The sequence below is a fragment of the Camelina sativa genome, chromosome 18 (assembly GCF_000633955.1).
Source record: "Camelina sativa cultivar DH55 chromosome 18, Cs, whole genome shotgun sequence".
Classification (NCBI taxonomy): domain Eukaryota; kingdom Viridiplantae; phylum Streptophyta; class Magnoliopsida; order Brassicales; family Brassicaceae; genus Camelina; species Camelina sativa.
Genome location: NC_025702.1, coordinates 458710 through 481240, shown reverse-complemented (window position 1 = coordinate 481240; position 22531 = coordinate 458710). Strand labels below are relative to the sequence as shown.

At 37.8% G+C, this 22531-nt stretch overlaps 5 protein-coding genes across 5 annotated transcripts; 3 read left to right on the top strand and 2 right to left on the bottom strand.

Annotated features, from left to right (window-relative positions):
- LOC104760154 lies at positions 1754-4889 on the bottom strand. The gene is made up of 11 exons (XM_019240236.1): positions 4581-4889; positions 4319-4394; positions 4117-4230; positions 3924-4040; positions 3478-3831; positions 3051-3382; positions 2864-2963; positions 2729-2788; positions 2557-2643; positions 2347-2481; positions 1754-2232 (listed from the first exon to the last, which is right to left on the bottom strand). Exons 1-7 carry the CDS (start codon positions 4676-4678, stop codon positions 2924-2926), a joined length of 1131 nt encoding a protein of 376 aa, XP_019095781.1. The 5' UTR covers positions 4679-4889; the 3' UTR covers positions 1754-2232; positions 2347-2481; positions 2557-2643; positions 2729-2788; positions 2864-2923.
- On the bottom strand, positions 1897-2803 carry LOC109125115. The gene is made up of 4 exons (XM_019239932.1): positions 2729-2803; positions 2557-2643; positions 2347-2481; positions 1897-2232 (listed from the first exon to the last, which is right to left on the bottom strand). The coding sequence occupies exons 1-4, from the start codon at positions 2801-2803 to the stop codon at positions 1897-1899; spliced, it is 633 nt and encodes a 210-aa protein (XP_019095477.1).
- On the top strand, positions 7079-9181 carry LOC104760153 (pinin-like). The gene is made up of 3 exons (XM_010483032.1): positions 7079-7582; positions 7798-8006; positions 8341-9181. Exons 1-3 carry the CDS (start codon positions 7297-7299, stop codon positions 8989-8991), a joined length of 1146 nt encoding a protein of 381 aa, XP_010481334.1. The 5' UTR covers positions 7079-7296; the 3' UTR covers positions 8992-9181.
- On the top strand, positions 9681-13122 carry LOC104763005. The gene is made up of 4 exons (XM_019239893.1): positions 9681-11381; positions 11507-11653; positions 11847-11963; positions 12440-13122. Exons 1-4 carry the CDS (start codon positions 9855-9857, stop codon positions 13049-13051), a joined length of 2403 nt encoding a protein of 800 aa, XP_019095438.1. The 5' UTR covers positions 9681-9854; the 3' UTR covers positions 13052-13122.
- On the top strand, positions 17540-19885 carry LOC104760152. The gene is made up of 10 exons (XM_010483031.2): positions 17540-17869; positions 18039-18098; positions 18189-18228; positions 18331-18509; positions 18619-18657; positions 18775-18864; positions 18974-19034; positions 19134-19258; positions 19389-19480; positions 19588-19885. The coding sequence occupies exons 1-10, from the start codon at positions 17822-17824 to the stop codon at positions 19700-19702; spliced, it is 849 nt and encodes a 282-aa protein (XP_010481333.1). The 5' UTR covers positions 17540-17821; the 3' UTR covers positions 19703-19885.

Here is a 22531-nt window from a genome sequence, read left to right as displayed (position 1 = left end):
TAGGGCCTCCTCAGTCCTCTCTTTCAAGGTAGTAGTGGAGAAGGATATGAGCATCCTTTTGTGCCTTCGAGAAGGATACTCTTATCTTAGCTTCTCATTTTACATGATGATAAGTGAATAATTGAATTGAGTCCACCATTCTTTCCGATTAATTAGTTTTCTTCCGAAGACAAATTTTACTATTTTTGTAGTAGGCCTACTACATCACAGATCTAAATCCAAAACAAAACAAAACAAAATCATAGGCAAAAGGAATATTTTAAATGATAAATATAAACAAAGTACATAATATATATATACATATATGTTGTAATCATTTTATATGTTTCGAAATTGCGTAGGACTAATAATTATGGTTTTGCTTAATCATATGTTTCATGCATGTGTATATTAGTTTCGATTGTCCTTTACAGCATTGGCTGTAGAACGAGGTCATCATTGGTGTTGGTGATATTTAAAATACTCTTATTTTTCATCCTTAACCTAACTAAAAACCAATAATTTCGTAAACAAATATTTTTGTCTAATTGTCCTCTCACATGTACTCGATCTGTTAACCGGAACATTTGATATAGGAAACATGCATGATTATGATCAACCCATAAGGCAACTTATTCTTATTATTCTAAAGAAAAGCTCGGAATTTGAGGTTTGCATCACATGATTGTTGGATTCTTCTTATAAGGATTTTTAAAAAATAAACTGAGATTTAATTATTAGGATACCTAAATATCAACAAAAGAAATGCGAAGGTGACAGTTTTGATCATTTCCGACGTTATATTTGAGGCATACTATTATTTACTTATTTATTACTAATGGTGATATGATCATTGAGATTCCCATGCGAAAAATAAAGATAGGGATTATAATTTCTTCAATGATTTTGTTTTAAAAGTCATAATTTCATTAATGATTACAAGGAAAACAAGATGAGAATGGAATTGGAAAATCTTCTTGAGAGAAAGCTTCGAAATTTCTTTGACAAAAAAAAAAAGAAAGCTTCGAAATTGGAATAGAACAAAATGGGAAAGGTGTTGGGGTTACCATGTGGAATTGACGTGGCGCACATATTCCTATGCGAGCCTAAACCACCCATTACAGCTAAGCACACGTGTGTGTGACACCCACACGTGCATATCCCAGTCAACGGTCAAACATCCGTCTCTTTTTTTTCTACTCAAGAATGAACATGAAATCTTTTGTTTTAATAATTTAATCAACGTAACGTACAGTATGAGATTATTTAACACATACAACAATTTGAATCGTTTGAAAGTTTCAAGCAAAAAGCACGACTAAGAAAATTAATTACCCATATAAAAATAATTTAATTACTTAGCTTTTCTATTTGTTTTTGTGCACCATTAATTACTTAGAAGAGTTTATTTTTCTTGGATAGTAACCACTACCAGTCCGCTGTATACGATAATAATATGATGATCCAGAAGATAATGCCTGCCAAAAAAAAATTTAATCTTGAAAATACAAAAATGGATAATATTACGAAATTATATTATGCTCTTCGTCTTTAACAAAAAAAATATATTACGCTCTTCTTGGCTGATGCAATTTTCCAATATATTGCATCAACAAAAACGTCTTTGTTTTGGGGTAGTCCAAGAAGAGCCACCTCTATAAAATTCAAACCACAATCTCACTCGTATTCTATATAATCAAGGCATCAGCCAAAGTCCAAATTATTAAATCTTGTGATTTAGGAGCTGTTAGATAGTTTACTAATTTGTTATTTTTAAAATCACACCAAAAGGTATGAAAAGGGACAAAGTTTCTCATATACACAAGGAAAGCCTTTTCTATTGTCTCACGATAAACATACGCATGACGAGAAATTAGGGCATGGAGAGGTTTCTTATAATACAAGCAACATCCTTCTCTAAACCCACCAAGGCTTTTTCTCCATCATGTCCTTTGAGAAAACATAACGGAACCTTGAACTGTAGGCTAACCATTCAACGACCTGAGACGATTTCTTGTTGTTTGGTTTACCTTGTACACATTTTTGTATCGATTCCTCAAGCTTTTCGTCTGAGTTATCTATTAACCATCTCATCAAATCATCAGAGCTCAGAGAAGCTTCCTTTGTAAACCTCTCTATAATCTTAGGTAACAACATTTTCTTCTGCATCTTTACAATCCCGTTTGCTCCAAGAAACTCTCTTTTAGATGCTTCTAATTCCTCTTTAATGTTTGATGCAGTGTAGGCTTTTAACTGCAATAAAGAGCCATTCATTTGCACTGTTGCACAAGTACGTAAACCAACATTTCTGACTGAAGTATGACAACTTTAGAATATGTAAGATTATTAATAGTCAAAAGAAGTTACCACTGGATCTGAGAGAGCACCAGTGCAAAGAGCAAAACATACAAGTGGCTCTGGTTTGTGAAGACTGAACATTGAGCTTACTTTATCTTCGGCTGGTTTCTTCCTCAAGGCGGTGGATATAATGGTCTCAAGCCACTGTATAGTAGTACGTTGATTTCAATAAGTTAACTCTTTGTGTTTGAAAGAGAAGGATAAAAAGTAAAGACTTACACGCCCGTTCCGCGGAGTCTGGAAGCGGAAGATAGAGTATTCAATGGTGTTTGCATTTATGATTTGCCCACCGATATTATACGCAGACTGCACTACACAATGATACCCATTAGTCTCTGTTCAAATATGAATCTATTTTTCATGTTTATGCATTGAAATAAAAGTAGAATACCTTGTGAAACAAAGCTAACCTTCTGAGGGAATTAGCAGGTACACCATATGCCAAATATGCCTTGAGAAGATACATAGAATTATGAATAAGCAAAGCCAGGCAAGGAGATTTTGTATCAGATCAATATGTTCTTACATGCATGAGGAGAGCATTGTATATGTTGATCCAAAATGCTAACTTCGCATTGCCTTCCATTTAATTTATACTAACTCTCTCCAGTTGTTCAACAAGGAGCCTGCAAGTGTAAAGTATGCTTTCTTGTGATCCAAACCATCAAATGTATTTTTCTTTTGGAAAATAAAATCACTGTTGTTGGACTAACTTATAGTTGTTAATAGCATATGATGCTTGAGAAAATCTTCTCTTGTCTGATGAGATCCAAGATACTTCCACCATGGATCTGCAGGACCAAGCTCGGTCTTCATTCATAATGTTCTTGGGGATAATTACATTGCTGGTCGACGATCTTGATAGGGTTGGTGATCTTCTCCTCTTCTCAGGATCTTCTGACATGGCACTGCTGCAGAGCCAGAAGTACACTGAAGCCATACACTTGACCATATCTTCAGACAACTTGTTTGGGCATTGATACAGATGATCCTTTAGCGACCTTTGCCATGGAGATTTCCCTGTTACTGAATCCTTGGAATGGGACTGAAAGTTATATAAAAAAAAAAACAGAACACATAAAAGTTAGAAGAAGTCTCATCAATAACTTAGGGGGAAAGTAGTGTTTTTTTCACATTTACTTTTGCTTGACTTGAGCAACTTGTTGTTGAAGAATTATAGTCTTTGTTCTGGAACTGAGAAGATTGGTCCCCTTTGTATGTGTTTCTACTTGAATCTTTAAAAGCAACAAGAGCATGCCAAGGCTTTGTAGGGAAACTCATGGAGGAACAAAATGCATTTGAAATAACACTTGGATGTCTTTTTGGTGGCTGCTGCTTTATTTGATGAGCTGGAGAAGAAATGACTGAGCTTTGCTCTGAGGATGCTCTGCTGACTGTCTGTTCGAAGATACTCCGGTACAGAGAGAGCACATGATGCTCGCGATTCGCAACCTCCGCTTCCAACAGTTCAATCTCCGTGATAAGTTCCTTTGCCTGAATCATCCAAATCACATATATATACTCAAAAGTCTCACAAATTTTAATTTACTCTTTAAGTATATAACGCATAAGTACTGAATTGTTACCTGACCAACAAAATGTCGGTGGCCTGGAGATAAACTGCTTGAAGCACGTCCCATTGCTCTGTCTAACACCATTCTCATAGATTTCTCTTGTTGCAGACGAAGGTGAAGCTGCTCAACCTGTTTAGCCAAATCACAAGAATCATTCACATGTACTAGTTTCACTTATGGGATATGATAATGCTCTTGGGCTTACATCTCGTTCTAAGGAAGCTCTATCGGTAGAATAAATACTGTTTTTAATAAATATCTGACGATTAGGCAGAGGTTTTGGTATCTTGTTTGCTCTTGTTTGAACAGAGGATTTGGTCTATAGACAAGAAAAGAAAAAAAAAAAAAATCAACTTCAAGAGAAACATATTGTCTTATTCTTATGGAATACAATTTGTCAGTCTTACTTGCATTCTAGTGAAGTTGTCAGCAGATTGTGAAGCTCCATTGCTAGAAACGTGGAGATCTTGCTCTGAAGACGCACTAGGAATATAAATTAAAAAAACAGAATCAAACCTTTTACGATATTAACAGTCTCTAGTCGTTTACATCATAGAGACATTTTGAGCAAACAGCGAGAGTACATTTCGAAACCCCATTAATGGAGTTAACTAACATATAGATTCGATGTAGTCAAACGTTAAGCTTAAACTACAGAAGCGAGAGTACCTTTTAGACCGTCCATGTTTATGAGAATCAGGGGAATGCCAAGAATCTCTGTTTTTTCTGTGTCCTTTATCGTCTTTAGTGAAATCCAAACCACCCATCTCTCAGGCCAAAACGTTATTAAACCGAGATGATGAAAAGTTGAAAACCACTTCAAATGAACGTGAGAAATTTGATCTGCAAGAAAGCATCACTGAGAAAGAATATGAAAAAAGAAGGAGAGAATGAAAGAGAGGATTCAAATAGAAGCAGAGGAGAAAATGAAGAATGAAGGACGAAGTAAATGCAGAGACGAGGACTGAAACTGTAGCCCAGAGGAAAAGGGACCAGGTTTGATCAGATATTGGTGCCTGCCAAAAATATTCAATTCCATTCACTTTATGGTTGTTGTATTGCATTTAATTCCGTTATTTTTTTTTGTCACATTTTAATTTTTAAATGTCCTAATATCAATTTCCCTCCTTTTTTTCTTGAGAATCAAATTACTACAAATTTGCAATGAAAAGTTATTTTCTATGGTCAAAAATAATAATATTACTGAAAGAGAGTACAGTATAGTTGATGTTGTCATGTCGGTACGAATATATTTAGAATTTAATGTTCCAATATAAAGTCTCTTGTCTTCTTTTTCTCTAACTTTGAGAAGTCCGTTAAATTTCATCCACAACGTGACACTTTTTTATTATTTGGAATGTCAGTTTTCCATCGAAAATAATTTAAGAGGTGATGTTCGAATAAATAATTTGTTGGAAGCAATATTACTTGGGCCTTGAGTTTTGGGTTGGCCCAAGATCTANTTTTTTTTGGGGGGGGGGGGGGTTCAAACACAACCTGAGGTGAATGAATATGTGTTAGGGGGATTTCTGTCAAAATTTTATCACAAATATACAACCATAAATAATTCTTTGATAAAAAAAAACTGGCTCCAAGTCTGCGGCATGCAAAAAGATATAAAAAAATGTTCGATTAAAATTGGTAATAGAAAGTTTGGAGAAAGCAAAAGTTAGATACAGTATGTGGATAAAAATAGCTAGAAACTATTATTAGGTGAACATTTTTTAAGTAAAACGTTGTTGTTTGTTGTTTTATAGAATAAAAAATTTAAAGATGAGTGATGATGACAAGAAATAATATGCGAATATGCCCACCGACGGGAGAAAGACACGTGTACGGCTAAGAAAGCTTTGTGAAGGAATCCTAAACTTAAAAAAGAAGAAAAGAGATGATCTGAGAGAGTCTATGAGTGAGTGAGATTGAGAGAGACAAAAAAAAAAATGAATATTTTGCTTTCTGGATAAGCCGTTCTCCTCGTGTCCACGTGGCTTATGAGAACGTGGGACCTACTAATCTATATGACTAAACCTATCCACTCATTCTCTCTATCTACGTTGTTTTTTTTTTCCTTGTACGTTCGTCCTTTTTTTTTTTCTTGTCCTAACAACAAATTGTGATGCTTTTAGTTTTAATATTAGGACATAGAGATTAGTTTGAAGATCCTGTCTTTTTAATATATTTGAAGATTAATCATACAAAATAAATAAATGAAAACACTTATTAGTGTAAGATATGACATTTGTGCTCTTAGCAAAAAAGGAGAGGCACAATAATATTTTTCTTTCTTAAGATAACATTTCAAAGAAAATTATATTAAAAAAAAAAAGATAACATATTTTACTTACTCATGGGTCTATATTCTACTACAAATATTTATTTTTAAGGTTTAGATTATTAAGTAAAAACAACCAATAGTTTTTGTTGTGGCCCTATCTATAAAACCAAAATCTGATTTTTCTTTTATGTGTAGGGATGTTAACTTTTTTTTCTTCTTATGATATCTTATTAAACTGATGTCATATTTTATTTTGTTTGTAACTTCTTTATATTTAGTCAAAGTTATGTATGGAACGCGTGAAGGGGCTATTAAATAACTTACAAATGTTGATAGTGTGATTATAATCTTGTGGCAAATAATATTCAGCCAATTGTTAACTATTTTGGGTGGAGGTTTAGCACTTGTACATCAAATACTCACACTTTCTTTGCTGCTTTTTTTTTTTTTTTTTGTAGATATCCATCCTTATATAAATAGAAAAATATAAGAAAATATAAGTAATTATTTAGCATAAGACACATGGGATATTATATTTGTTGTGTCATTAAGATATACTTTGGTTTAAGATACTATATGTCATCATGTTAAAAAGAAAAGACAAATAAAGCTGTTTTAAAAAATATATTTATATAGTAAATTAAACTTTTGAATATTTAGATAGCAGCCTGTAATACATCTATTCAAAAAATTTATAGTACAAAAATAGCCATTAATAATTAATAGCAATAGATTATTGGATTTCTTACTTCAAGTAATTCAATAATTTCCCCAAAATAAATCTACTAGTGTAGACACGTTGCATTGACTATAAGTCAATTGTGAAATACGAAAAAGGAAAAAATCCACCAAGGATACACCAAATATTTCCGATTGCATATATAAAAAAAAGAGAAACATTAGGAGAAGCAAAAGAAAATTAAAATAAAAAAAAGAATTTATGTAATAAATCCGACCAGATAAACCAATATTATTGTCTTTCTTCCGCTCCTTGTCTCTCAATCTCTCTCTCAATTAGATTCTGTGCTTCTGCGATCAGCTAAGATCCGATCCGCCACCGTCTCAGAACTCCGATCAGATCCGATTCTAGATAAGCAAATCGGGTCGGGTATGACTCGTCGGTGCTCTCACTGCAATCACAATGGCCACAACTCTAGGACTTGTCCCAATCGCGGGGTGAAGCTGTTTGGTGTTAGGCTCACCGAAGGTTCGATCCGGAAAAGTGCAAGTATGGGTAATCTTAGCCATTACACGGGTTCTGGATCGGGTGGGCATGGTGGAACCGGGTCTATTACTCCTGGTTCTCCGGGTGATGTCCCTGACCATGTCCCTGGTGATGGTTATGCTTCCGAGGATTTCGTTGCTGGCTCTTCCTCTAGCCGCGAGAGAAAGAAAGGTTTCTCCTTTTTTTAAAAAACAAATATCAAATTCCAATTTTTGTGCGAATCAATTCAATCATCCGTACAATCCGTGGGAAATAAGTTTATCTTGCATCATAGTCGCTTAAATTGCATTATGTAACCAGAGTTTGATGTGTGTTTATTGCAGTTCCGGTGAGGAATTTGTCTGATTGAATGTGGATTTGTGTGTTTGATTTGGTTTTCTCTTTAGGAACTCCATGGACAGAGGAGGAACACAGGATGTTCTTATTAGGTTTACAGAAGCTGGGAAAAGGCGATTGGCGAGGTATCTCAAGGAACTATGTGACTACAAGGACACCTACACAAGTTGCTAGCCATGCTCAGAAGTATTTCATCAGACAATCCAATGTGTCTCGTCGCAAAAGACGTTCTAGTCTCTTTGATATGGTTCCTGATGAGGTTAGTTTCCTTCCTTCACTCAAAAACACTTATTTGATCGGTCTTATGCACATTTTTTTATATATCATAGTTAGAGATTGAATAATTCGTAAGGGACACTTTGGCTTGTCTTCTACATTTCGATATGAAACGAGAATTACAAAAATAGTTCGATTTTGTAAATAGAATATACTTTAGGGTACTATTTTGCAGCTAATCTTGGTTAAACAATTGAATAGAGAGATCGGACTCGTCTAAATTTAAAAAGCATGGAACTTTAAGCCCCTTTTGGGGGTCTTGAAATGCAATTCTTCTTCTATATGCTGCTTATGCATCTGTTAATTTGTCCTTGTAGGTTGGAGATATTCCGATGGATTTGCAAGAACCGGACGGAGAGAACATTCCTGTGGAAACAGAAATGCAAAGCGCTGACTCTGTTCATCAGACACTTGCTGCTCCTAGCTCCCTTCAAGCACCATCAATCTTGGAAATTGAAGAATGTGAATCCATGGACTCCACAAACTCTACCACCGGGGAACCAGCCGCAACTGCTGCTGCTGCTGCTTCTTCTTCTGCTTCCAGACTGGAAGAAACTACACAACTGCAATCACAACCACAAACGCAACCGCAACCACAACCACAACCACAACCACAACCGCAACAACAACTACCTGGCTCATTCCCGATACTCTATCCAACCTACTTCTCACCGTATTACCCGTTTCCATTCCCAATATGGCCTGCTGGTTATGTTCCTGAACCACCCAAGAAAGAGGAAACTCATGAGATTCTCAGACCAACTGCCGTGCACTCCAAAGCCCCTATCAATGTTGATGAGCTTCTCGGTATGTCTAAGCTTAGCCTTGCAGAGTCAAACAAGAATGGAGAATCCGATCAGTCTCTTTCGCTGAAGCTAGGTGGCGGTTTATCTTCAAGACAGTCAGCATTTCACCCAAACCCTAGCTCTGATAGTTCGGACATCAAAAGCGTGATACACGCTTTGTAAAAGGATCTTTGGAAAGTGACTGTCTAAAATGGCAACTTGATGGAAGATCTCTTGTCTCTGGGGTTGGGGTTGGGTTGTTACAGGTTAGTTCTTGGTTTACAGTAACTTAAATAAGATTTGCTTTGTTAGGTTGTTTAACTTGGTAGGATGTTTTTTAGTTCAGCTTTGATCATTAGGGAGAAAAGAAAAAGAAAAAAAAAAAAAGGGAGAAAAACAAATTATTATTTTTTTTGCTTACATTTCTTTATATTTTGTATGTTTTATTTTTGACTCTAGGATGCGTTAATTTCCGTTTAATGTGTACTAAAAATTAGAATTTATTAGTTTTGAATAAATAAAAAGACAGTTTGCTTATCCTCTGACCACACTAACCGGATTGAAAACGTAAATTAAAAATCAAGCCGAACCGGTTTCAACCGGATTCTAGATTCTGCTCGCAGCTTTGAGTAAGCTGACTAATACCAAAAAGACAAAATGGGCTTAAGTTGTACAAAATGATGGGCCTCAAAAAACTTAATTACGTGTCAAAATCGGGAGCGTTAAATTTAGGGCGATGAGAATCGAGAGTGTTCCCGCGTTCACCACCGACTGACTTTTTGGATAAAAAGCCCTAAGTAAAAATGGAAAAAGTAACCGCGGTGATATACGCCGGTGGCCACGTGGCACGTAACGCTCTCTTTTCTTTCCATTCGTCGTCGTGTCGATATTTTTGTCCCCCTTTAGGTGTTTCCCCTTCACAAGGCGCGATTTGAGTCGCCTCGCATTTCAAACCCTTCTTCTCTCCGGCATAAACCCCTTTGCTCTCTCTCTCTCTCTCTTTTGCGTTAAAAACCCTACTTTCGTCTTCAGCTTCGTAATCAGCGATGCTTCCACACTCGTACACCGTCGATTCGCTTTCGCAATCTCAAGACCTAGCGTCGGCTATACTCGCAGCTTCTACGCCGCCTAATATCTCCGATGCTTGCTCTTCCGTTGAATCGTTTCTACAGTCGCACACGCCTGATCAGTGTCGTCATTTCTTCTCTGTTACATTCCCGAGTTTAATCTGTAAGATCTTCGGCTTCGGCGACACAGCCGCCGCATCCCCGGCACAGTCTTCGTCGTCGCCGCCGAACGGTTGGATCGATTTAATCTCGGCGGCTAACGATTTGGATTCAGCGGAAAGGGTCTTCGCTTTGTTATCCCCTAGTGGTATACTCATGAGCTCAATCTTTGCTGTTGATAAATTGTCTCTTGTTAAGTACGTTTTCCCGACGGAACGTTTACCGGAGTATGCTCGGTTCATGCTCTCCAGCGAGAAGGATCGAACTGCGTTATCTAATCTTTGCCCCTTTTTGAAAGGTAAGATTGAGGAGGATTCACTTCGGGGTTCATCTTATGAAGTTAGGCTTAATGTTTTCGAGTATTACATGTTTTGGCTCTCTTATTATCCGGTTTGTAGAGGAAACAGTGAGACTTCTGCATCTGTGGTTCCTATCCAGAAGAGAAAGGTGTCTAGGCTACAGAATTGGACACATATCAAAGGTTTTCCTGGTAGTAGTAGTAGTAGTAGTAATAAGCGTGATTCAGATCAGAAATTGGAGTGTAATCTCTACTTAAGGCTTCTTTACTCATATCTGAAAGCCTTTGTTCCTGTTTTCGACTTAAATGCTCACCAGCCTTATCGTAGCTCTCTTTTGCATTACGGATATGGGTATGATGTGTCAGTGATGACAAAAGCTGAGTTCTTGGTGAATGTCTTCTTGCATTATTGGCTGGTTGAGAACGACTTCTCACCGTTTCCGGTTGTTACGGCTAAATCTTTCGGTGTGGCTCCTCCTTTCCGTTCTGCTGTGGAGGAGATTCCACCTACTTGTGGGTTGGAAGAAGTAGTGAAGTTGCTTGTCAAGTATCTGAATTTGAGCTGGGTTACAAGTGGTGTCGGGACTGAAAACTATGTTGAGTATGGCGAGAGCCCCCGGTGGAAGACACCGACTTCAGGATCGTCATTCCATGTTGCGAATTTGAACCTTAGGCCGCTCACTTCCTGGAATACCCATTTACAGAGGCCGCTCTATCGTTATATACTGAGGAGCTTTTTGTTCTGCCCTACAAGTGGAAGCTCAATGAAGAAGGCATCTCAGGTGTTCTCCATCTGGGTTATGTACCTGGAACCATGGATGATCAGTTTGGATGATTTCTCAGATCTTGAAGCTGCTTCCAATGGATCTGTAAAAGATGTGAAACAGGATGAGTCTTATGAATCACGCGTTTGTGGATACACGTCTTTGTGGCAGAGCTATGTGATATCCAATTATCTCTACTACAGTTCTCTGGTCATGCATTTTATTGGCTTTGCGCACAAGTTCCTTCACACAGATCCAGAAATAGTAACTCAGATGGTTCTAAAGGTTTGTTACCTAGCTTAAGCTATTTTTCTAAAATTCATGGATTTATCTGTTGGAAAATGGATTGCAAGACTTCTGTTTTTAAATACTAATATGACTGAATGGTTCTATTGTGTCTCTCTAAATAGGTGATGAGTGCATTGACATCGTCAAAAGAGCTTTTGGTTCTGATGAAGGATATTGATAAAGCCTTTCACTCCAAACAAACTGGACCTGGAAGTTCAAAAGTGAACGAATTGTCTAGATTTGCTCCATCTATCCGTGAGAAGTTGAAGGTATGCCTATATTTTTCCTCAACACCATATTTGTTATCTGTTCTCTGGGCTCTCATCATAAAAAAGGGAATCCAGTTTATTTCATCATAACATCCTTGAAAAGTTCAACAAAACACTGTAAAATCATTTTTTTTCACATAATTACACAAACTCTATACTGACAAATCATGTTTAACTGCTTGTGGAACTTCAGGATTGGGAAGATGGGTTGTGTGAGAGCAACGCTGATGGTTCATTCTTACATGAAAACTGGAACAAAGACTTGAAACTCTTTAGTGATGGTGAAGATGGTGGACAACAACTGCTTCAGGTTAATGTCTTCCTTTTATAATATTCTACTGTAGTGATAAGTTCGGAATAAAAAAGGTAGAAGATTAATAAATTTGTTGGATGATATCTAGAAATGTGCTTATATATAGCTCTGTTATGAAATGATACAGTTGACAAAGTTATGGATAACCTTCCCGTTTACTTGTTTCGCTGTTTTTAGCCTTCTATCTGAATTAACTCTGTTGCTTGAATATTAGATGAATTTGCAGTTATCGGCCATGTTATGAGCTATTTATTTTTGAGGACTCGTTCACGTAGATCCGACATTTGTTTATCAGTACCCTGGTTGTATCAATAAGCCATCAGAATCCCTGAGCACACATCTGCACGTTTGTTTACTTGTATCCGATACTCTACGTTAGTTTATATGATTCTAGAATCCCTTAGCTCATTAGGGCGAGTGGAACTTAAAACATGTAACTTTACTGAAGGGGTTTTTGTTCTTTGCATTTGCAGCTATTCATACTGCGGGCAGAAGCCGAACTGCAAACTGTATCCGAGAAAAACGTCACAGAGTCCCTTAAGTGTGTAGATTCACTGAAATCAGCGGTTTCAAACTTCTTTGGCGGGCATGTCATAAAACCAATCGCCTTTTCCCTAGAGCCGGACCGTCCCCAGAAAAACCGTGACGAGGTGTTCAAGCCACGTGGTGCTGGCAACCAAATAGCAGGCAGTGTGAAGTACAAAGGGGACTGGATGACACGTCCCATATCAGAAGACGAGGTTCGATGGATGGCTGAGCTGCTAATCAACATCTCTATCTGGCTCAATGATCGTCTGGGGCTAAACCAATCCGAGACCAATAAAGGCAAGAAAGAGAATCCAGAGTCGGTGTCGTACGTGGACGTATCAGGGGAAGATGTGAGAAACATTACCGGAGCTGGAGATGCTGCGAGGATGTTGTTCCGAGGGATGATGATGGTATGTGGTATGGTGTTGCAGCTGATGAAAAGATTTGGGATTCGAGTCAACCTCCGGGTCATGGCGTCCAAAAAATTTCTGATGCTTTTGTTCCTCTATATATTGTTTCTTGGACTCAAAAGGATTGTAACTAGAATAATTTGGTAGTGTCTTTTTTACTTGTTTGAAAGCTCCAAGGAAATAGACCCTCTTAAGTCGCAATGAGGGTTTTGATAGGATATGCAAAGCTTATTTACGAAACAGGGACTTAAAGTTTTTAGCAAGGTTGTTTGCTAAAGTGTTCAAACTTCAAAGCATCATACCTTGACAGGCAATCCTGATGAAGTTGTTCTTTAGGTAAACCCTTTGAGTTTTTTTTTCGAATACGGTATGATGCAAAATGGCACAATTGTCAGATAGCTCACATCACACAAATTGCATGACACTACTCTCACACAGGTACAATTGTACAAAAGGCCATCTTTTACTTGGGAAATTCCACATGTATCGCTGCCAGTTAACTTGATTGCAGCAGGTGTTTCACACCGTACTAAATTACTTCCATATTTTGGATTTGGCTTAGTATACCATATTTTCTGAAGGACTACCGTTCTATTTCTTGCTGCAATGTGTTGTATAAGGTAGTCTCCAAGATTATTGCTAATCATTTGAAGGTTATATTGCCTTCATTCATTGCTCCTAATCAGTCAGCGTTCATAAAGGATAGGCTTATGATGGAGAACCTGTTGCTTGCTTCAGAATTGGTGAAGGACTATCACAAGGAGTCCATCTCCCCTCGGTGTATGATGAAGATTGATATCTCCAAGGCCTTTGATTCAGTGCAATGGCCTTTTCTTATCAACATCCTCAAAGCTATTAATGTCCCCGCGGATTTCATTCATTGGATAGAACTTTGTATTTGCTCTGCTTTTTTCTCTGTGCAAGTCAATGGGGAGTTAGCTGGTTATTTCCAAAGCAAAAGAGGCTTGAGGCAAGGATGTTCTCTATCCCCTTATCTATTTGTCATTTGTATGAATGTCCTGTCCCTAATGCTGGATAAGGCTGCTACTGATCACTGCATTGGTTATCATCCTCGCTGCAAAACAATGAACCTCACACACCTCTGCTTTGCTGATGATATTCTCATCTTTACTGATGGGAGCTCACACTCCATAGCGGCGATTCTAGCTGTTTTTGATAGGTTTGCCGCTGTCTCGGGCCTCAGAATAAACCTTCAGAAATCCACGTTGTTCATGGCTGGTTTTTCAACTCAACATCAACACGACATCCTACAGCACTTCCACTTCTCTGTGGGCTCACTCCCTGTTCGTTACCTGGGACTCCCTCTCCTCACCCGTTCTATGACACATGCTGACTATCTTCCTCTTCTTGAGCGTATTCGTAGTCGTATATCCTGCTGGACTGGTCGGTTTTTGTCCTTTGCAGGTAGACTTCAGTTGATAAAGTCGGTACTATCTAGTCTCACCAATTTCTGGTTCTCTGCTTTCCGTTTGCCGAAGAGATGCCTTCAGGAGATTGATAGTCTCTTCTCGGCTTTCTTGTGGTCTGGTCCGGCTCTAAATACAAAAAAGGCCAGAATCTCTTGGCTTGACGTGTGCAAACCACTGCATGAGGGAGGGCTGGGGCTTCGTCGTCTGCAGGATACGAACACAGTGTGTATTTTGAAGCTCATTTGGCGACTAGTGTCTGCTAGTACCTCTCTTTGGGTCAACTAGGTTCGAAGGAACTTGATCCGCACTGGTTAGTTTTTCTCTGTCAATGAGAGGAGTGTTGGTGGATCATGGATGTGGAGGAAGATTTTGAAATACCGTGACCTTGCTGCGAATCTACATAAAAAGGAGATATCTTCGGGCACTGACACTTCATTCTGGTTTGATGTTTGGAGCCCTATTGGTCCGCTGTTTGCTCAACTTGGGAACCGGGGTAGTATTGATATGGGGATCCCACAGAAGAGTACTGTGGCAGAGGCCCTCTCGCATCGACGACGACGGCATCGTATTGATATTCTGAATCAGATTGAGGATGCTCTTGACTCTATCCGCCACTCAGTGCAACCTCAAGGTAGTGATCGTCCACTCTGGAAACAGAGGAATGGTTCTTTTAAGAGTATATTCGCTTCCTATGATACTTGGTGTTTGATAAGGCAACCAAACGCTCCCTGTGCCTGGTCTGCAGGTGTTTGGTTCACTCATTCAACAACTAAGTACGCCTTTATAGCTTGGCTTGCTCACCATAATCGGCTCTCTACTGGTGACAAGTTAGTTCAGTGGAATGCTGCTGCAAATGGAGATTGTGTTCTCTGTCAGGGTTGTGGGGAAACGAGAGAACATCTTTTTTTCTCCTGCTCCTATTCCTCGAACGTGTGGTCTACTCTTGTTCACAACTTGCTGGGAGCCCGGTTCACCACGTCTTGGACAACATTGGCTTCTCTGCTCGTGGACTCTTCTACTCCTCGCCTACCCCTGTTTGTCCTGCGGTATGTCTTCCAATCCACTATACACAGCCTATGGCNAGGCGTTTGGTTCACTCATTCAACACCTAAGTACGCCTTTATAGCTTGGCTTGCTCACCATAATCGGCTCTCTACTGGTGACAAGTTAGTTCAGTGGAATGCTGCTGCAAATGGAGATTGTGTTCTCTGTCAGGGTTGTGGGGAAACGAGAGAACATCTTTTTTTCTCCTGCTCCTATTCCTCGAACGTGTGGTCTACTCTTGTTCACAACTTGCTGGGAGCCCGGTTCACCACGTCTTGGACAACATTGGCTTCTCTGCTCGTGGACTCTTCTACTCCTCGCCTACCCCTGTTTGTCCTGCGGTATGTCTTCCAATCCACTATACACAGCCTATGGCGGGAACGTAATGCTCGAAGGCACGGAGAAGCTCCTATTTCGTCATCCACCCTTTGCCGCTTCATCGACAAGCAAGTCCGCAATCGTTTGCTCACACTGACCTCCACCTCTGGCTATGAGAATGGACTCCAGCTCTGGTTTCGAAGTCATCCTCTCCCAACCATATCAGTCTCTTAAACTTTTCGGTTGTTAAACGGTTGTTCTAAAATGTAAAACCAACTTTGGACCACTGTTGTTTTTTGGTGAATATAATTTAACATTCATACAAAAAAAAAAAAGTATGAAATTGTGTTTTGTGTATTTATTGTATTAGGTGTATTTTGGATTAGGCATCGGACACGACTTTTCAGAAAATGAAATAAACACATTTACATCGTCAGATATGTCTGTCTAGACGTTGATAATAATAGAGAGATTAATAACTGAACATAAAATTGGTTACAGATACTGAAAATTATTCACATACGTAAATGTGATTTGTTTTTCAAATCTTCTACTTATTAATAATAATAGAAAAATAATTGAATAATAAAAACAATTAGAGATAAAATACAACATTAATTGAAAATAAAAGCAATTAAATACAAAACCCTAAAATCTTCGACTTATTAATAATAATAGAAAAAATAATTGAATAATAAAAATAATTAGAGATAAAATACAACATTAATTGAAAATAAAAGCAATTAAATACAAAACCCACACTGATCGTCGCATGTTATGCATCGAACAGTGGGTAACAGCTTCCATTGTCCGGCTTTAGGGTATCAGAGACCCTAGATGCGATTAGTAATGTGGTGTGTGGGAATTAACAAATATGGCATCCCTCCTTCATTTGTGAACTCCGGTATCATTATTTGGTGCAATGAATAGAAAGTTTGTGGTAGGTTGCAAGATGAAGATTTTTTTCAACCATTATTAAAATTGGAAGAAAAAAAATTCTTTGGAAAAAAAATTCACAGAAATAAAGTTTACAAATGGCAAAGATTTATGTATTATAGGGAGGAAAATTATCAAAAAACATGAATTTTCAAATTTAGAACAAGAAATTAGCAACTTAGAAGCAAATTAAACTGCTTTCATCAAAAAAATTTGGTGATTAAAATGCAAAGTTGATAAAATTTCCAGATTTTTCAATCATTATTGAAAGTTGGAGATTTTTTCAACCATTTTTAAAAGTTGAAGATTCTTTTTTTTCATTTAAAGAAATTGCTCAGCACAAAAATGGCTACAATTTAGGTATTATAAACAGAAAATATTAAAAAAACATGAATTTTCAAATTTGGAACGATAAATTATTAACTTAATCAACAAATGTTGGTGATTAAAATGCAAGGTTAATTAAATTTCCTAATTTTTCAATCATTTTCGAAGGTTGATGATTTTTTCAACCATTTTTTAAAGTTGGAGTCTTTTTTTTTAGTTAAAAAAAATAATTCACTGTAATAAAATTTATTGCTCGTCACCGAAATGACTAATATCGAGGAATTGAAACAATAAAGAGCGTTTGGTCTAGTGGTATGTTTTAGAACCTGCCTATATCAACACGAATTGGTGGTTCACATGTTTTAGAATCCTGCGTATATCAACACGAATAGGTGTTTCACATGTATCAACACGAATAGGTGTTTCACATGTTTTAGAACCCTGCCTATATCACCGATTCGTGTTGATATTTTTTTTAATTCCCCATTCATTTTCTTTTTTAATTCCTAAGGGGCATTTTCTGGTAATTTACAAATATGTCCCATACCTCCATTAGAAGTCGAAGTCTAAAATTATAATCTAGGCTCTATGATTTTGGCGGAGACGTGTCTTTGCTTGTTAAAGCCCAATAAGAGTAATCCACGTCATATATAGACACGTGTCATCTGATGATAATAAGATCCAGCCATCAGCAAATTTCATCGGTGGTTTTGGTCGTGGAGTCTCGCCGACTGTATATGAAAGACTCCGAGCACCTCTCTCTGACTAATTTCGAAATTGACCGGAGAATTCGTCGTCTGTCGTCTTGATCTGTCCCGAATTTGTTAAAAACTCCCCTTTTCCAGAGCCAATCTTCACCACCATGGCCGCACCGTTCTTTTCAACTCCATTTCAGCCTTATGTCTACCAGGTTGACTACTTCAACCATGTCACTGTGATTTGATTGTCCATTGTAATAAGTAGGACTTAGAGAATTCTAATTGTTGATTTGTTGTATAATTTTACTTGGATTCGTTTTGCTTATGATCTGTGATTTTATTGACAATTTGATATTATCAATCATGTTTGATGCATTGCAGAGTCAACAAGATACAGTTACACCTTTCCAGATTTTGGGAGGTGAATCCCAAGTTGTTCAGGTTGATTGCTTAGTGTGATCTTCACATTTTGTGGCTATTATATATTTATATCCTTCTTACCAATCTAATGGTCGTCTGTTATGTTGGCAGATTATGTTAAAGTCAGAGGAGAAAGTGATTGCTAAGCCTGGTATACTTGTTCCCCCCTGAATAAGAAGTTCACTTTTGTCTATTCAATTTTGTAAGAGACTGTTTTCACCTAAAAATTTGATTTTGGTTGCTGCTTGTAAAGCTTCCATGTGCTACATGTCTGGTTCCATCGAGATGGAAAACACTTACACTCCTGAACAAGAAGTTGGAGTTCTTCAGTGGCTTTTGGGCAAGAGTGTCACCAGCGTGCTTCTTCGTAATACCGGCCAAACCGACGGCTTTGTTGGTATTGCTGCACCTTATTTGGCTCGGATTCTCCCGGTTTGTACCTTTTAGCTTTTCTTTTTCTATATCATCACCTCAATCATACATGTAGATTTAATTCATGATTGTTTGTTTGTGATATTTGGTTATTTTTTTTCTCCTGTAGATCGATTTGGCAATGTTTGGAGGTGAGATCTTATGCCAGGTACGTAGAGTCTTTCTTCCTAAAATGTGGACGCTTTAACTCTCGGTTTCTTTCCTCATTCAGATCAAGCTCCTATAGAGTTGTGTGACCCCTTGTACGTCTTCTTGCTCTCTGTAGCCAGATGCATTCCTTTGTTCCGTCCATGATGTGGAGGTTGTCAACGGAGTTGACCAGAGGGCAAGAAACATTGTTGCCGCTGGTGCAGAGGTTAAGACGGACAATACTACTTGGCATTGGTTTCTAATGCCAGTATCTACACTATAGTATTCTTTACCAATCCCACAAATTCATTTTTCTCACAAAATTGTTGTTGCAGGGGTTTCTAAGACAACGCCTATCTGGACAAGGTCTTGCTTTTATCCTCGCAGGTGGCTCAGGTGAGAAGTTTTATCCCAATGAAATGCTGTTACTGTTCAGGGCCAAAAATAAATAAATAAAACTGATACTACAATCCCCTTCCTAAACATATATGTTAGTTGTACAAAAAGTTCTGGAGGTAGGAGAAGTTCTTACCATTGACGTGTCTTGCATCGCTGCTCTCACTCCCTCGGTCAACGTCCAAATCAAATACAATGCTCCTTTGAGACGAGCAGTATTCGGGGTACATAATTTACACTCTTCCATCACATATATATATATATATATATATATATATATTGTTTAAATTGTGAAGAAGTTTGGAGGATTTTTGAATTGTTCATAATCTGTTGCTATCTTTCAACATCGAAAAGGGTGATAACGTAGTAATGGCGACTCTAACGGGGCCAGGCATTGTCTTCATCCAAAGCTTACCGTTTCATCGGCTCTCGCAGCTTATCGCAAGGTAAACCGACCAACAACAATCCAAAATCTTTCCTTTTGTGTAACAAAATATATGTTTGTTTTTCAATATATATAAGTTTTGAATGGTGTTTTTTTTTTGTGTGACAGATCGGTGACATCGCCAAACATGAGAGAAAATCCAAAATTGTTGATACAAATAGCGATATTTGCGTTCCTGGCATACGCTGTGATTCTCTCATCGTTGATCTTAACCGAAGTTTGAAAGCATAGAGAGAGAAGAAGAAGAGATAGAGGTGCTTTTTTTTCAGACCAAAAAAGTAACGATGTAACTGTTCAAATTAGCTCTTTGGAAAAGGAATATGATAGATACAACAACAACAACAACAACATACACAGCTCTAGAAAACCATTTTCTTTTCGTTTACTACTAGTGGTGGTGGGTTCAGAGTCAGACGTGTTATTTTGATATATTTCCTTTTAAAAACGTAAATAATAAATAGGAATTAAAAACAAATATGGGTTTCTTTCTATTTCTACTTTGCAACAAAGATGCATACCATCGTATCTCTCTCTCTCTCTCTCTCTCTCTCTCTCTCTCTCAAATTTTTGGTGGGTTGTTTTCCTTTCTCGTCCTCATTAACTCTAAGAAGCTTCACGTTGATTTGACAGGAGGAGTTAACTTGAAAATAATCAAGGATATACCCTGCCATGTACTTCCTTAACTGACATGTCACTATATATGCCTCTACCTTTTCTTACTGTTACAATGGCAGGATCAAAAGATGGTAAAGATGTTCTTGACAAGAATATAAGACCTTAATATAATATTCAGATAGATGGGATGGACTGGCTACATCTCTGAGGACCTTGCTCGGATGTGTCCAGTAGAAAAATATACAGTGAAATGTCTCAAAAGTGAAAATATTAAGGTCCTTTCCCTACTTTCATTTCATCACTTTGTTGGTTTCTTAGTTTGGTAGCTTCCTTCTCGGACTGTCCAGGGTCGACCTTCTATGATCAAGGATTCCTTGCCGAATTTTAATGCCCTAGAGGTAGTCACACTAGAAAGTCTTCGTTCCTTGAATAGTTGTTATATTGATACTGAAGTTCTCTTCTCTCACCGACCTTGTTATATTGTGTGTAGTGAAGTTATCCTAGTGACATCTAGGTAGTCACTACAAGGTATTCGTTTGCAATTTTTTTCTGTAATCATGTCCCTAAAACTACCGAGTTAAGTAGCTAAGATAGATCTTTTAAGAATCAATATGTATGTGCAGCTGCCCTTAATTTATGGCGAAATGGATGACCAAAATGCTGCACAAATTAAATGATATTGGTTGGTATCCCCCTTGACGAACCACACTTGAAGAATCGCCTGTCTATTCATTCTCTTAAAGACAGAGAGAGAGTGAAAAATGATCACAAAGCAGGCAAGCTTCTCATGTGCACAGTGGATCCTACCCGGAGAGCTAAAGGAAGATGAAGTCTGTGTCATCATCCTGTATGCTACTCAACTCTTCTCTTACTATTTCATTTTGAATATTTATATGGAAACAGAGGAAACAGAGTGACTTACTTTCACGAAATTGTGAGTTACTTGTTCAGCCGGCTCTGCTTGAGAGTGTTTATAGAGAAGTTGAAGAGAACGATGTATAGGGCATTCGTTTCGTTGCTCTATGAATGGTATGCTGTTTTTCTTGAGGTCAAAGGATTAATGCGAAGAGTACATTCGGTTTTATCAGACTGGTCGTCTCTTTCTCCTTGCTATGGCATCTTCCTTTATGTTGCTCCTCTAGTTTTATAGTTTCCTTTCTTGTGCTGATTTGTTGCTCATCTCTGCTATCTATCTTTTGGAGAATTGTAGGAAAGCTAAACCATTTGACAGGTTAAAAGAGGCTCACTCATTGTTGTTACAAAGAAACTCTAAGAGGACCAAAGTATCATCCCTTGAAAAGGTGTATTTCTTAATATATAGGGAGGGTTTCTCCGCTGAGTTTCTTACTTTATGTTTGCATGATCAGGCTCAGGGGTACCATGCACATGCAAGCAACAAAAGATTTTCCCCAAACTCTGTCATCTTTGCAGAATAATTCCAGAAATAAGATCATTGACATAGGTATACATAACACTCTTCGCATACCAATCTGGTCTGTCACCTTTTGCAGGATAAAGAATGTTTCCTGTAAATTTTGAAAGATGCATATTGGTCTCTTTCTAATTGCTAGGTGAAGCAAAGACCAGATCAAGCTTGACAGCAATCCAGATTGTTGGACATGGGCTGCGCCCCAATATGCCACTCGGCCCAATAAGACGAGTTATGTGATTCCGGCCTGACGAAATTGACTGCAAGTCATTAGTAATCCGTAAAGGACAATCTCGGGAATTCACGGTGGGAACCCTAGAAAACCCTCGGTCTACAGTCCACTATATAAAGAAACAGTACTCACTGGAGAAAAGGGGGAGACTCGCGTACAATACCCCGAGAGCAATACTTTGCGTCTAAAGACTCTTGTTATTTTCTGTATAATTTCCGGTTAGCTTCCGAGCTCGTCGTGACTCACTTGTCAGTTCTCCTGTGAACTGACGAGCACGATCTTGACTCGTTTTAGTGACGACCTCACATCCTTATCGTTAATAAAGAACAAACTTCACTCTTTCCCCTAAAATCGATATTTATTTAGTGTTGTGCAATCCCCAGTACAAACACAGATGAAGTAATTAGTAGTTGTTCTATAAGGTACACCCTTGAAGTTTTTTTTCAAATACGGTATGATGCATAATGACACAATTGTCAGATAGCTCACATCACACAAATTGCATAATACTACTCTCACACAGGTACAATTGTACAAAAGGCCACCTTTTACTTGGGAAATTTTACATGTATCGCTGCCAATTAACTTGATTGCAGCAGAAGTGTTTCACACCGTACTAATTGCTCCCATACCATGTTTGAGATCAAGTTTTGGATTTGGCCTAGGAGTGCACTTGTAATCAGATGAAAATGATTTAAACAATGCCAAAAGTATGAAATTGTGTTTTGTGTATTTATGTTCATTTTTTTTTTTTTTTTTTTTTTTTTTTTTTTTTT

Excerpts from the sequence above, each read along its gene's own strand:
- LOC104760152 (XM_010483031.2), top strand. The coding sequence starts at position 17,822 with ATGGCCGCACCGTTCTTTTCAACTCCATTTCAGCCTTATGTCTACCAG. Across the intron at positions 19,035-19,133 it reads TATCCTCGCAGGTGGCTCAG|TTGTACAAAAAGTTCTGGAG; the intron begins GTGAGAAGTTTT and ends CATATATGTTAG. Across the intron at positions 19,259-19,388 it reads TGAGACGAGCAGTATTCGGG|GGTGATAACGTAGTAATGGC; the intron begins GTACATAATTTA and ends AACATCGAAAAG.
- LOC104763005 (XM_019239893.1), top strand. The coding sequence starts at position 9,855 with ATGCTTCCACACTCGTACACCGTCGATTCGCTTTCGCAATCTCAAGAC. Across the intron at positions 11,382-11,506 it reads TAACTCAGATGGTTCTAAAG|GTGATGAGTGCATTGACATC; the intron begins GTTTGTTACCTA and ends CTCTCTAAATAG. Across the intron at positions 11,964-12,439 it reads GTGGACAACAACTGCTTCAG|CTATTCATACTGCGGGCAGA; the intron begins GTTAATGTCTTC and ends TTGCATTTGCAG.
- LOC109125115 (XM_019239932.1), bottom strand. The coding sequence starts at position 2,803 with ATGTATCTTCTCAAGGCATATTTGGCATATGGTGTACCTGCTAATTCC. Across the intron at positions 2,482-2,556 it reads AGACTCCGCGGAACGGGCGT|TGGCTTGAGACCATTATATC; the intron begins GTAAGTCTTTAC and ends ACTACTATACAG. Across the intron at positions 2,233-2,346 it reads GTGCTCTCTCAGATCCAGTG|TTAAAAGCCTACACTGCATC; the intron begins GTAACTTCTTTT and ends TCTTTATTGCAG.
- LOC104760154 (XM_019240236.1), bottom strand. The coding sequence starts at position 4,678 with ATGGGTGGTTTGGATTTCACTAAAGACGATAAAGGACACAGAAAAAAC. Across the intron at positions 3,832-3,923 it reads ACCGACATTTTGTTGGTCAG|GCAAAGGAACTTATCACGGA; the intron begins GTAACAATTCAG and ends TGGATGATTCAG. Across the intron at positions 2,964-3,050 it reads TATGCTATTAACAACTATAA|GCTCCTTGTTGAACAACTGG; the intron begins GTTAGTCCAACA and ends TTACACTTGCAG.
- LOC104760153 (XM_010483032.1), top strand. The coding sequence starts at position 7,297 with ATGACTCGTCGGTGCTCTCACTGCAATCACAATGGCCACAACTCTAGG. Across the intron at positions 7,583-7,797 it reads TAGCCGCGAGAGAAAGAAAG|GAACTCCATGGACAGAGGAG; the intron begins GTTTCTCCTTTT and ends TTTTCTCTTTAG. Across the intron at positions 8,007-8,340 it reads TTGATATGGTTCCTGATGAG|GTTGGAGATATTCCGATGGA; the intron begins GTTAGTTTCCTT and ends TTGTCCTTGTAG.